Below are 13482 nucleotides of genomic sequence, written 5' to 3' on the forward strand. Positions count from 1 at the left end.
TCCTTTGCACATGCCTGGTTCCCACCTCTCCCCACAATCTGCTATTGTGTGGCTGTGGTGCCATGCCGTTGATGGCCTATGTACATGGCCAGCCCAGGTCACAACAGTAAGTTGTGCTGACATGTCTGGTTGGTGGGCATGTTGTTTAGCATGTTGTATGCATCCCCAGAGTTGAGAGTTGCATGATTGTGGAGTTGAGGTGTGCGGTGTGTTCATTTGGTACTTAGCAACGAGCAGTGCATTCCCTTAGGTGCCATCCTGGAAGCGCTGGTTGATGATAGACTGTGTGAATATGTAGGAATATTGCACACTGCCTGGGTAGTTGGCGACAACATTGGTGAAGAGTCCACGGTGGTCCATTATTGTCTGCACATTGATGGAATGCATGTGCTTTCTGTTTCAGTGATTGTGTGCAGTGTAGGCAGGGGGGCACAAGTAGGACATGTGTGCAGTCAATTGCCCCCAACACGTGCGGGAAGCCAGCTATGGTGTAGAAGCCTTGCTTGGTCTCCAGCTGTTCCTGCGCAGTGTAGGGTAAGTGGAGGTGCTGGGGTACCAGGCTGATGATGGCACCCAGAACAGTTTTGCTGAACTTTGATAGGGCTGGCTGTGAGACTCCTCCGACACTGTTGGTTTTTTGATTGGAAGGTACCAGAGACCAACAAGTGCAGCACGGCCAGCAGATTTGCCTGAGGTGGGATGTTGGTTGTCTGCTTGGTTGTTACCATCGGCCTGTAAGCAATGGTGTACAGGATGCGGAGGATGGTTGTCCTTTTGAGCCTGTAGTGGGCAAAGGCAACCTCTGGTGTTAAGTCTGTGAGGCTGGTGCATTTCCTGAAGATCCGTTGTCTTGGTCTGCGCTGCCTCAGTGGTAGTCCGAGGGGGGGGTCTGAGGGGGTGGCGGGCCTGGGTGTGGTGGCGGTGGGTGTTGTGGGCCTCTTGGGGCTCCGAGCTGCATGATCAGTAGCTCCATGGCATCTGTTGTTCTGCTGGTGTGGCTCAGGCTGGGCTCCCTTTTATGGTGCAGGTTGTCGTCCAACTTTACACCAGGTAAGAACAGGTGTTACATTTTTGCTGCTAGCGCGCCTTGTCGCCTGTTTTGTGATCTTATCGCCGATCTGGCTGGTCATTTAGAATGTAGCGGAGTGTTGTTTTTGCAGCTTTTTGCACAGGAATGCCTACTTTGCATCTCATTATCATTAGTTGCCAGGGGCATCTGTGGCGATATTTATTGCAGCTGATATCGCAGGTAAACTGGTGATATCAGCTGTTAGCACCAGCTTGTGAATGGGGCGTTACATTTATCGCCACTTTGGCTGTGAAAAATAGGCTGATAACTTGGCAATAAGTCCTTGAGAATATGCCCCTGAGTGTATGGGTCTTCTTTCACCAGCTCTCCTGCCTTCCCCATCAGAGGAGTCAGTGGAAGGAGGATGCCTCCTCTTTGCTGATCTTTAACTGTATTGCTTCGCCCTCCTAAATAATAGAAAATACTGCACCTCCACATGGAGGCACACACGCAGCAAAGCAATAAAAACAGCAGGAAAGGGACTTCACTGTCATAAAATGCAGTACATCAAAAGCCAGTTTTCAGACTAAAGTGTGTTTTGTCAGTGTCCTTTTCTTCACAGGGCTTATTAAAGCATATGGTATGGTTCCAGGTGATTGCACCTGTCTGAACTACCCGGTTTCTTTTCTCAGGTCATGCAAATCGCATTGAACTTGAATAATACCGCTGTAGGCACACCATAGCCTTGAGTACTATACACATAGACTTTTAACTATTTTTTCACTTTTTATTATCTACAATAATACATTTTTTAGTAATATTAATGAAACGTGAGTAAGGTGGGGAAGTTGTGCCCCCGTCCTGAAGGAGCCCTGTGTCCGAAACATGTTGACGCACACATGAGGTACTGTCCATTAACACGACAGATCTGACCTCGCACTGCACTTCCTTTAATAGTACCAGCCGGGGTTAGGAATACATGTTTTTCGATTATACTCACGAGCCAGGTACTTTTTAACCATTCACCACATCCCACTACTCACATAAAAACATCCCCAAACACATGCACCACATATAGTCAAAAACCCCAAAAGTGCTCCCGCGTAGTCGTAGGTCGTAGCACGCCGCATTCCGTTAGAGGGGTGCGAAGACCCCTATGATGAAGCATGACACCAAGGGGCCTTTTGATGTGTGAGGGGTATTTTACAAAACACTGAGTGCTCCCACACTACTGTGGTGAACACTTCCCATTGACCTTTAGTTGGATTCTTTTTGTTTATGTAAGTAAGTCCTTTGTGGATACCCATTAAGTAATTGGGAAATCCAAAACTCCATGTGGTGTTCCAACACTGTGGCCCTTGGCCCTCACTCCGCCTCAGCTTCCTGTCTTGGTGAGTGCCAGTGCAATTGCTGAAACCACTCAGGTCTCCCTCGCAGTTAATACTGCTCCTCATGAAAATGGATTTATTCAGAGTGCTTGTCCCAGTGCAAGGTTCTTCAATTCAAGTAACATAATGGCAGATGCGTTTCAGCAGGTTAGCTTTCTTCAATGCCGGTTATTTACAAGCAATAATAGCACACTTATAAGTAAGCAAATGCAACTGTTAAATGCATGGAATAAAATACATGGAATAAAATTCAAGCGCATAATAATACTGGATGTCCACTGCAAGGAATCAGCAAGATATATTCACTAAATTCATCAGATGATTATAACCACTGAAGACTTGTATGCGCACACAGACACACGCCCACATCACAATGCCAATAACCAAAAATAACACATCTTACCAATTACCTTTTCACTGCGTTCTTGCCAACTAGAGGAGCTCTTGGCAGCCAGGCAGAAGCTTCTATCGGACCCTGAAATCTTCCCTGCAGCAAGCTCCACACCGAGCTCCTTTCTGGGTGCCAAGATTTCTTTTACTCAACCTGAGGAGAAGTTTCTAGAAACCTTGCCCCTTTCTTCGGTTACCGAAAACCGAGCTGACTGTACCGCTCTGTGTCAGGTTCAAGACAGAAGGTGACCAGGCCCCTGTATTTTGACTCCAAGACAGAGCAGTACATTCCACACATTCCTCTGGCAACAACAATGTCGGCTCTGAAAGGTACCAAGCATGCCACTCACACATCACCTCAGTGAAGCTTATGAAAGTATCCAAAGTACAGAAAACAAACTTGAACGTGAATAGCCTAAACAACTTGAGTCAACTGGGGGCCTGCCTGTGTGTGCACAGCTCAAGCTAGACAGAGTCAGAACTCAAGATGGCATGAGGGTATGTCAAAGCCAATAGTAAGAACTTCATAATACTTCCCAATGCACAACACAATTCACATTAGTGCACCACTGCCTATAGCACTACACACTTCATCTCCAAATATACAACATAATGCACATTTGAGCACCACTGCCTATAACACTTCACTCCGATACCGAGAAATACATTCCAGACCTCTCTCTCTCATGCTTTCAAATGAACATCCCACCTGTTCTGTTCCTGGCAAGGCTGTTCTACTCTGTGAAAGCACTCCCACTCTGCTGCTACAAGGAGACAAAAAAGAAATCTTGAAGGCACATGTTGTGCATTCAAGAAAACACCTAAAGTCAAATAAAACAATGGTAGTCAAAGGTTATCACATGGTCCCAATACTTGGGAGTGCCTCTGGCACTATATTTATCCTCCACACTGTGAAGTAAAATGACAAAGCTCAGGAGGAATAAACAGTTTCAAACCAATAGTCAGAGAGCTCTGTAGTTCACAATCATTATAACTACAAAAACACATCTGTAGAGACCGATCGGCAGTGATAAATACAACAATGCCACAGTGTAAACTCTTTATATGGCCATGAGAAGAAGACACAATGTTCACAGTGACCATGTGCCCTGAACCCTAACACTTCATTGTTATGGGATAACTCCAATGACCAAACGAGTCAATCACTCCATCTATGTTAGTTTATTTGAATTTGAACCACCATATAAACCACATGCAATGCACATACAAGCATCTCCATGATAAAACCTTTCCAATAATATCAGAAACATGTATATTTTAAAAGCTAACATTGAATAGCCATTCTCAAACATCTGAAACTAAGAAACACCCAACTTTGGGGTTCATTAGGATGGCGGGCGGCGGGAAACGGGACCGCCCACCATAAGGACAGGGGTCCCGTAGGGGCAATTAGGATCCGCCCGCCACAGTGGCGGGCGCATCCTGCATTCCTGTCATTGTAGCGGGCGATGCACAACATGGAAATGCTGGGGAGTACCATAGGTAACCCCCATGTGCACCCCCCACCCCCCAGAGTCCCTAGGGGCCCGCAACCGGCCCCCAATGTCTAACACCGCATGCCTGCCACAGAAAGGCATGTCCCTGCCTGCATAGTAATATGGATGGCGGTGTCTAACAGACACCGCCACCATATTAAACCCTTTTCCGCCCGGTGAACTTGTTGACCGGGCAGAAAAGCGGCGGACGGTCTTTCTGTCCGCCGCGGTCCCCCCTGCCATAGTAATGTGGGGGGGGGAATTGGGTGGCTGGCGGGGTAGGATCACGAGCAAATCGCCACCGCCATGCAGGCGGTGGCGATCCGCCCGTGATCCTAATGGGCACCTATGAGTCAAGACAATTGAGATAATAACAGCTGAAAGAATGGCAAGCCACTCTACAACTCGTAAACTTTTAATGTCTCTAAAACAGGATAAACGAGTTAAACCAAAAACCTGGCAAAAACAGAAAGTGTATCATAGTTTGAACAGAAGTAATATCCAGAGACGTACATTGTTATTTACAGCAAAACCCCAACCTTGTGGCAAGGATAAAAAGTGGTTAACACTACCAATTCTATATCTGGTCCACAAGGATGTAGCTTGATCAGTAATATTGGGGTGGGGGGGGGGTTCTGATTTTACAACAATTGCGTTAGTATATCATGTTAAGATACACTACACAACGAGCAGGGCGAGGTGGGTTAAGGGGGTAGAGAGGAAAGGGAGAGGAACACGGATTGCCACAGGGCACTAAGTGAGAGAAACCAATATTTTGTTAAGTAACCAACTCCTTTAAATACTTTCAAAGCAGAGAGTGTGTGTGTGTGTGTGTGTTTTTGTCTGTGTTTTTGTAAAAATTCCAGATGAATTTCAATCAACACCTCACCATACCCGGCTGAAAGCAGCTGTACCCAACTATTTACCAGAAAATAGGTTTCATCCATACATATTGTGCACCAAGTCTAAAGGCTTCAATCCCAAGGTATATTTAACAAAAACAAATGACCTATCTGAACATCTCCTCAGCGCAGTGGATTCTTTCATTAGACAGCATCTCTCTAAAAACCTTTTACTCAGATTTCTATAAAGTTATGAACAGATCATGGAGCAGTCAACAACCTGAGACAACCCAACTCAGAGAAGGCCTTTCTAATGCAGCATAACGATAGACCCTTATGATTTGCTTCCCATGTCATCCAATCCTGGATGATTTCACAATTCAGGCCCGCCGCAAGAAGAGAAGTCTTCAATTTTGTTCTTCAAATATCCAAGGCCCAATTGCTTGTAGCAATTAAAGTGATTTGTGGTAGGTTAACAAACACCTGATTTCTTCAGCCGGTGTGCAAATAGCAACTGTGGCATCCCAAACCCCAGTAACAAACATAGATTTACTATTGTAAATGGTATTCATGTGCTGTGCAGGCTTATGTCCCACATGTGAAGCGAAGGAAAAAGCTGCACCAATTGACATAATTAAGTATCATCCACATAGAGACATACGGATGTACGATGCTACAACGCGATCAAAATGATCACGGTACATCACAACGCATCTTTTACAACGCAAGTCGTTACCACGACTTGCGCTGTAGGGTGCTGGGCTTAGGAATAGTAAGATTTACTATTCCAACTCCAGCCTACGTACAGTGGGGAAGGTGTTGGAATAGTAAATCTACTATTCCTTAGTCGAGAGCGCCCTCCAGCTCAAGTCGTGGTAACGACTTGCGTTGTAAAAGACGCGTCGTAATGGCACCGCAGTGTTTTGACCGCGGTGTAAAGGTTGTAGACCAGACATACAGGAATGCTTTTCTGTCCATCCTGGGAGTTTCCTGACCATGCCCCTCAAATGTGCCTCCAAATGATCTGTGTCTAAGATGACTGAGAGGGCCCTCGACAAAATCCTTGTGCTAAATTAAAGCGTTCGCCACTGGCTGAGATTAATTCAAGCATTCCATCCATCCCTTCATTGGTTGGCAGTAAGCAGCAATGCTGCTTTCTCCATGAATAATGACCTCAGTACACCAGCTCTGCAGCGTTACTGAGTTCCATGGGAATTAGCAAAAGTTAAACATTTTAAATGTCCCTATTGATCTCGATCAATGTTCAGCTCAAACACAGCAGGGAACACTGATCACGCTGCAGTCAGTGTCCCATACGCGACCAAAATAAAATAATCCTGACCGTAAATCTGACCCCGGGGATACGAACCACCTGCTCTGAAAAAAGAGAAAACAACAGGACCTCTAAGACGTAGGGGTGGGCGGAACTCACAGAGTGTCACTCCATGGAATTCGGCAGAGTTACAATTCTGCAGAGTTATATGAAAACTCTGCAAGATTCTGAGGAGTTTCGCAAATGGGCGGAATTAGGCTTGCACTTATTTTTAGCGCGGGAGCTTGCTCTGGACTGACACATCAGCTTGAATGGCACCACACAAAGTGCTGCATTCCAAGTTGATTTTGCTGCTACTCGCGTAGATTTTCTCCTCGAGCGGCAGATTTCCGACTGTGATCGGCCATGAACTCCCATGTTGGAGAAATCATGCTGGGTATCCTCCTAGCAACCATAAATCGTGCTAGGAGACACCAAATCTCACGAGAAAAAAACTCCCCCAGGCAGCAGTTGGTGACGTTTTGACGGTGGAGCAAAAAGTTTTCGCCCACTCCTACTTGGAAGTTGGTTCTGATAAAATCACCTAGAATGGACTGAATTGTTTCCAAAATGGTTATCGGACAAAGGACTGCCTTACTGTGGCAGGCAGCTCTCCTCCATAGTGTAAGGTTTGGAATGAGAAAAAGGACAACACAACAATGTTTCTAGCACTCCTTCTAGGGTAGTGTTCAGGAAGATCACAATTTTGTTCATGGTTTCCAGAATTGACTCTCAGTCGTTGACTGAAGCCGATTTATTATCATCATCCTGCTCAATCTCCACAATATTTCTGCCTCTTTCACGAATTCTACCAGAAGCTGGCGAAATTACTTACGGCCTTAAGACAAATCAATTTTTTGGTGGCAAGTGTGGGAAAATACAGATCCTTATATTACCAGCATGAACTGAATGATATCTCTACTGTGACAAGCAGGGTCTACTACTGGTGTCTCCAGCTAGTCGATCATGAGCTACCAGTAGCTTGCAGAAACATTCAGAGCTGCTCCCAGCCTTCAGGTATTTTTTAACTAAGAAATGCAATAAATAAGTGCTGCCTTTTCTTTTTTAAGTTAAGGAAAGGCTATGTTCAGTTTACATTATTATCAGGCTGCAGATAGCAGAGCCTGACAATGAGCAGTGATCCACTCAGATTTATGGGTCTTGTGGGTCACAGAAGTTCAGAACTGAACCACTGAGGTATTTAACTCTTAAATAAAAGAAGTTCTCAACTCATTATTGGAGCATCACAACAAGAGAAGAATATGAAGAGTTAACTTATAATAAAGTTAACTCTTCATTTTAATTTTCTCCTTTTTCAAAGTGTCGCATTTGCCAACAGCAGGCATCTTGCTCCCAGTGGCTGGAAGACACAGTCACATATTTATAACAGAAAATGTTTTAATGGGAGAAATTTAAAGTGAAGAAAAAAGTTTTTATGAAACATTGTCTTAATGTTTTTTCGTTTAAATCAAACCAATTAATCCTAATGCTTTATGGAGCATGTTTTTTCACTTTAAAGCCCGCAAATTTAAACTAATGACTGTATATTGCTGTTATAAATAAGGCACCACATCTACAGTCCCTTGGGAGTAAAATGCCTGCTGTTTGTAAAGACACTTTGACAGGGGGGAAAATTAAAATGATGAGTTTTGATATAATGCATAAAACATAAAGGTGCATTTTTAAAGTGTTGCATGTACACACAGCACACATCTTGCTGCCAGTAGCTGGTAGACACACAGTCATATTTATAACTGAAAAATACAGACATTTCTTTTTTAAATGGGAGAACCTTAAAGTGCAGAAAAATGTTCTATCAAGTGCAGAAAACTGTTTCTTATTACAAACCTGTTTGCCGAACATTTTTCTGCACCTTAAATGTTCTCATATGAAAAAGAAATGGTTGTATGTTTGTGTTGTACATGTAACGGTGCCACATACGCTTAGTGGTATGTCCTGTGTCATAAGTGGACACGACACTCTCTGTGTCACTCATACACATATATCCCCTTCATTCCCACACATGTTCAAACATCCCCACAAACCATGCTCACCGACACACATGGCAGCCCTATCATAGTACCCCAAGTCACAGTAATTTGTGCAAACCATAGGAGCTGCCTCCATAGACATTCGGTTTAAAGTCAGTGAAGCTGGGTGAGGTAGTCTAGTAACAATGCATGGGTTACTTGGTCTTATGAAGGTCACGGCGATTTTCACCTATGAGAAGTAGCTTTCATTACTGTAAAGTTCAGAGGCCCCTGGTCTACAATGTATATCGATAAATAAGAAGGACTTTATATTATTTTGTAATAAATTATTCTTTGTATTAATATACTATGATACTATTATCACTGAGCGAAATGTTGTATGGACATACATCTCTCAATTCAGAATATGTTTGGAATTTTGTTTACTAATTAAAAACACTTTTTTCCTTCCTTCTTCCCACTATTGTTCTAAGCATTGGTCTGACATTATGAATTAACATTATTTTTGTTTTCTGCAGGGTGATGTTGTTGAAAATTAAGCAACCTCAGGCCTTCCTCCGGGCAACCTAGAAGGATGCGTCTTTGGCTGAAACCATGGCAGGGAAGCCATTCCAGCTGACTTCAGAGCTACAGCTGTCACCTTTCACGTGCCCAAAAAATATACTATAGCAATGTATTTATGTCAGGCTCCTGATTCTATGTACAACTGCATAATACGTCATGTGTTTTTCCTATATATCATGTGTGCCCCCACCTACACGTCTCTGCTCTCTGATTCCAGGTTCCATTCACCTTCAGTGGGACATGACTCTTTACTCTCATTGCTGGTGATGCCAGTCATCTCTGCCTAGTGTCTTTCTCCTCTCTTTGTCCCTTGTCGCTTTTCCACTGTCTTCTGCCTCTCCCATGTCCCATTGACACTCCTTCATTGAACTGAAACGTTGCCAGACTGTAATCTTCCATCTTGCCCATGTCCAACCCGTATCTTCTTTTTTGCTTGTCTCCCTTCCTCATCACTGTCTCCACACGTATCTAAAAACACACTTGATGGCCATCTTTCCTCTGACCTCCACAACTGTTGCTTCGGTCCCAATAATCGCTATTCTCTGAAGTCTTTCTATTGGATTCCTGTGTATTGTTTGCACATTTGCTCTGTGGGGTAATCGGTTTCAATTCAAGTTTCAACGACTGATGGATATGTTACGTCCATTTACATCCAGCACTTTGAACACCCTTGGGGTTTTTCTGTTTTTTAACTCACACCAAATTAAAATATAATAAACTATGTGGGTTTCATGGCTATTATTGAGCTCCTTTTCAGGAAGTCTGCTTCATTTTCAGAAAAAAAATTGTTTTGCAAATAAGGTAAATATTAAGCAGATGTATCATTGTGTAAATGATGGTAATAAGAGGAAAATGCAGATGTATGTCATTACAATGCATGCTTTCACAACGCATGCCTTTACCACACAAGTTTTACAACGCAAGTCGTTACAACGCATGCTTTCACAACGCATGCCTTTACCACACAAGTTTTACAACGCAAGTCGTTACAACGACTTGCGTCGGGGGGGTGCTGGATAGTGAATAGTTTAATTTACTATTCCAACTCCAGTCCCCGTGGATAGTAGGGAAGGTGTTGGATAGTAAATTAAACTATTCCCTATCCTAGAGCGCCCCCCAGCGCAAGTCGTTGTAATGACTTGCGTTGTAATAGTCGCGTGGTAATGGTATGTCGTTGTAATAGTTGCGTTGTAATGGTTGTTCACCGGAAAATGCTGTAACATCGAAAGCTGGCATTTGCTTGTTGTGCAAACATGGCCTGCAGTGGCTTGTAATGGTGTCCCTAAGTTTGAAATTGTTTCTTTGGTAACATAGCGTTCATTAAAGCTTCATGATTGGTAACTACACGGCATCGCTTAACATATTTCTATTTATTCATTCATGTGTTTATTCATTTATTTATTAATTATTGTACTTTGTGTGTCTCCTCAATTAAGACGTTCCACTATGTTTTGCTAGGGGTAGCTCCTGCTACACCTTACTTGTCCTTCGGTATGTGCCTTGCCCTACATCGTCATCGTCATTCTTATGATTATTATTATTACCATCATCATGGCACATTTGTAAGTGCTAAACTAAGCTAAGTTAATCTTAGTCCCAACCATTGCGCTTGGCCCAGTCTGAGAACCTCCACCCCTTGTCCTTCCCTCGTCCTATCTCAACAGCCTCTTATTTGCTGCTGAGGGAAGAGTGATGGGATAAGAAAAGGGAAGGGATGTTTTTCAGCCTTTACCTTCCATGATCTGTGTCGCCATCACGCATGAGATGCAGTAGGGGAAAGAGAAGCTCTTGACACAGTGCTCCTCTCACCTTCTCATGGTGGAATCTATGCTCTCTGAGTGGTAGTCTGTATGTTGCTCCTGGAGATGTTCTACTGTGCTTTTCCTCAACTAACATAAGAAGTGCCAGTCCCACAGCTCCCTCAGCATGCATGTCTCACCTGCTGCTCCAGCTGTCCAACTCCACTATCTTGCATATCATACCAGCATCCCTGACAGGTCATAGTGTCACCCCTACAGTATGCTGCCAACAGGAGTTTATCTCTTTTAGTAATGTTTTTGTAATGTAATTAATGTAATGATTTCAGGATGTGTAACACCAGTGACATTATTTCCTTTGATTTCCTCAGATATAATGTTCCTGTGACATCACTTCCTGTGATGCCATCAGGGTCTAAACTAAGCAGTGTTACTTTCTTTCAGGTGAGAGGTAGGCGTTGGGTGGGGAGGTCATACTACTTAAAAGGCTGTAGTGCATAATGGGGGTAAGCGCACATTTGTATAGTTGTTTTCATACGTGCTTCTACTTGTAGGCATGGTGACTTTGGTATGTGCGCAGTGTACACTGTATGAGGTATCCAGTCAGTGTATAAGAGTAGAGCCAATTAACTGTCAATGATTCTCTGTCTCCGAGTCCGATGATGTGCAGTGAGGAGCAAGACGACACTGTAACACCCAGAAAGCAACAGGCATCTATACCGCTATGGGCTAGATATGCTATTGTACAGATCAGAGAAAGTAGTTGGAAATTGCACAATCTGTATTTTATTTTATCTTGTAAAGTATTGTATTGATATGTCGATTCACAAAAAAACATACTATCATGTAGTTCCTAGGAGTCCCCCAGGACCTGTGCATTTTGGATGACCTAAACTGAGGGCTTGGCGTCCCAACCATTTCCAGACAGCACTAGAGGATATGTCAGTTGTTGGACCAGCTAGCTCTACAGTGCCTCTACCACCCCTCTGTGTTCTACAGTGGTGTAGGTAGTCTCTAGCAACCACTGAACATGACAACCCTGATTCCTATGGGATCGTGGAAAACAGTACAGTACTTTTCGCTCAGGCACTCATGCTTGTTTACTCTCAGAAAATACACAGTTGGTGATTAGGATGTTTCAATAAGTAATTATTGGTCCAGCAACAATCTTGTGTAAAACATATGTGCTGCGACAATTGGGAGATAGAAGCATACAAAATAGATTGGTAGTACCAATATAGTAAATAGTAGATACATTTCTACCATAGTGCTAATAAGATGAACATGAGCAGTTTAGATAAAAACAGTAGTACTTGCATATTTGTAAAATGCACACCCTAAGTAATTTGCCTAAATGTACCTAGCCTAGATCTGTGTGTGTAGCATGTACATGCGTATGGCTATGTGTATCTGTAGCCAAGAAATCCCCAAGAAAGAACCAGCCCCCTCACCTGATGGTTTAGATCGAAGGACACTGTCTCTGCATTGAGGATGATAACCCGCAAGCAAGGGATGTCAGACCTCTGTGTGTCAAACATTCAGCATGCAGGACCTCATCTCAGCTTGAAAGGAATTCTCCTCTAATTTGTAAGGGGGAGTGAGGGCCTTTTTTCCTAAATGCTTTCTCCAGGGGTTTTTCTAGAATCAATATGTTATTTAAAACAGTTGTGGATATTTTGAAAATAATCACAAATGTTTTCTAAGCAAATGCGATCATGCACAGCTGGCTGTTGGCCAAGGATGAAAAAAGTGGTGACCCTTATGCAGAATAATTAACACCATGCCCGAGGTCATGTTTATGTAGGCTGGTACAGGAATTATGATAGAGTACCGAGAGCCTGGTGCCGAAGAGGCAGGAGCAAACAACTAGATAAAAGGTCACCTGTTTAGAATCGTTATTGTTGTGTGGATGGAACAATGTATGTAAAATGGGGTATACATGACAAGACTATCCTAAAGGACAGGACAAACCTGCAGGGGCTCGCAGAACATCGTGCCTAATTAATATTCATAAGAAGGTAGCAACAATCACAGGAATGATGGCTTGCAAGGACAGGAGGCCACCGTTCAGTGTTCCCTCTAATTGCTGTCCTCTTTCTGGATTAAAAGGATGTTTGTGAGTGCTCTTTTCCCTGCTGTGTGCGGAATCACACTTATAGCCAGAAGTGTATGTTTGGTAGTTGCTGGCCCCCAATAATTACAACAAAAAGGCCTGGAATCAGGTTCCCAATCATAATAGGTTTAGTTTGGCGCAATGTAACAAGATTTTACAGCAGGCACATTATTATTTTTGGTGTAGCTTTGTCATAATTAGTATCATCTATTCAAAGGAGTACTTGGAAACTTTGGGTCATGAATTTTAAAGTGATTAGTATAAACATTAGTATAAACATTGGTTGAAATTAGATACAGTCTTGTTCTCTTTGGAATTAATAGGAAATTGGTGACAAAGCATACAATGTAGAACTTATAATAGCAGTAATCTTTGATCAAATGTAATGAATTTTTAAGACAACTTTGAAGTGATTTTCTGGGGTCTTGGTCAGGGAGTTTTGGGGGAAATGAGTGGCATTTTTTGAAGCCCATGAATGGTAAAATACTCAATGGCATTTAAATACAGTTTTACATCGGCTCTTGCGCTTCGACTTAGGGAAATAGTTTTGTAATAAAAAAGAAGCCCATGGGGCATGGCCAGGCAAGATGGCTGGGTGGACGTGATTAACCTCGGCTCTG

The 13482-nt window shown here is 43.2% G+C and overlaps 1 protein-coding gene across 1 annotated transcript in view; it reads left to right on the forward strand.

Moving 5' to 3' along the window:
- SNCG (synuclein gamma) overlaps window positions 1-9713 on the forward strand; it is a 187177-nt gene extending 177464 nt beyond the window's left edge. The window contains exon 5 of the mRNA XM_078643297.1: window positions 8947-9713. Coding sequence (XP_078499423.1) covers window positions 8947-8967 — 21 coding nt within the window. The 3' untranslated portion in view covers window positions 8968-9713. The remainder of the gene's footprint in view (window positions 1-8946) is intronic.
- Window positions 9714-13482: the final 3769 nt, after the last annotated feature.

The sequence above is a fragment of the Lissotriton helveticus genome, chromosome 5_1, assembly GCF_964261635.1.
Source record: "Lissotriton helveticus chromosome 5_1, aLisHel1.1, whole genome shotgun sequence".
Classification (NCBI taxonomy): domain Eukaryota; kingdom Metazoa; phylum Chordata; class Amphibia; order Caudata; family Salamandridae; genus Lissotriton; species Lissotriton helveticus.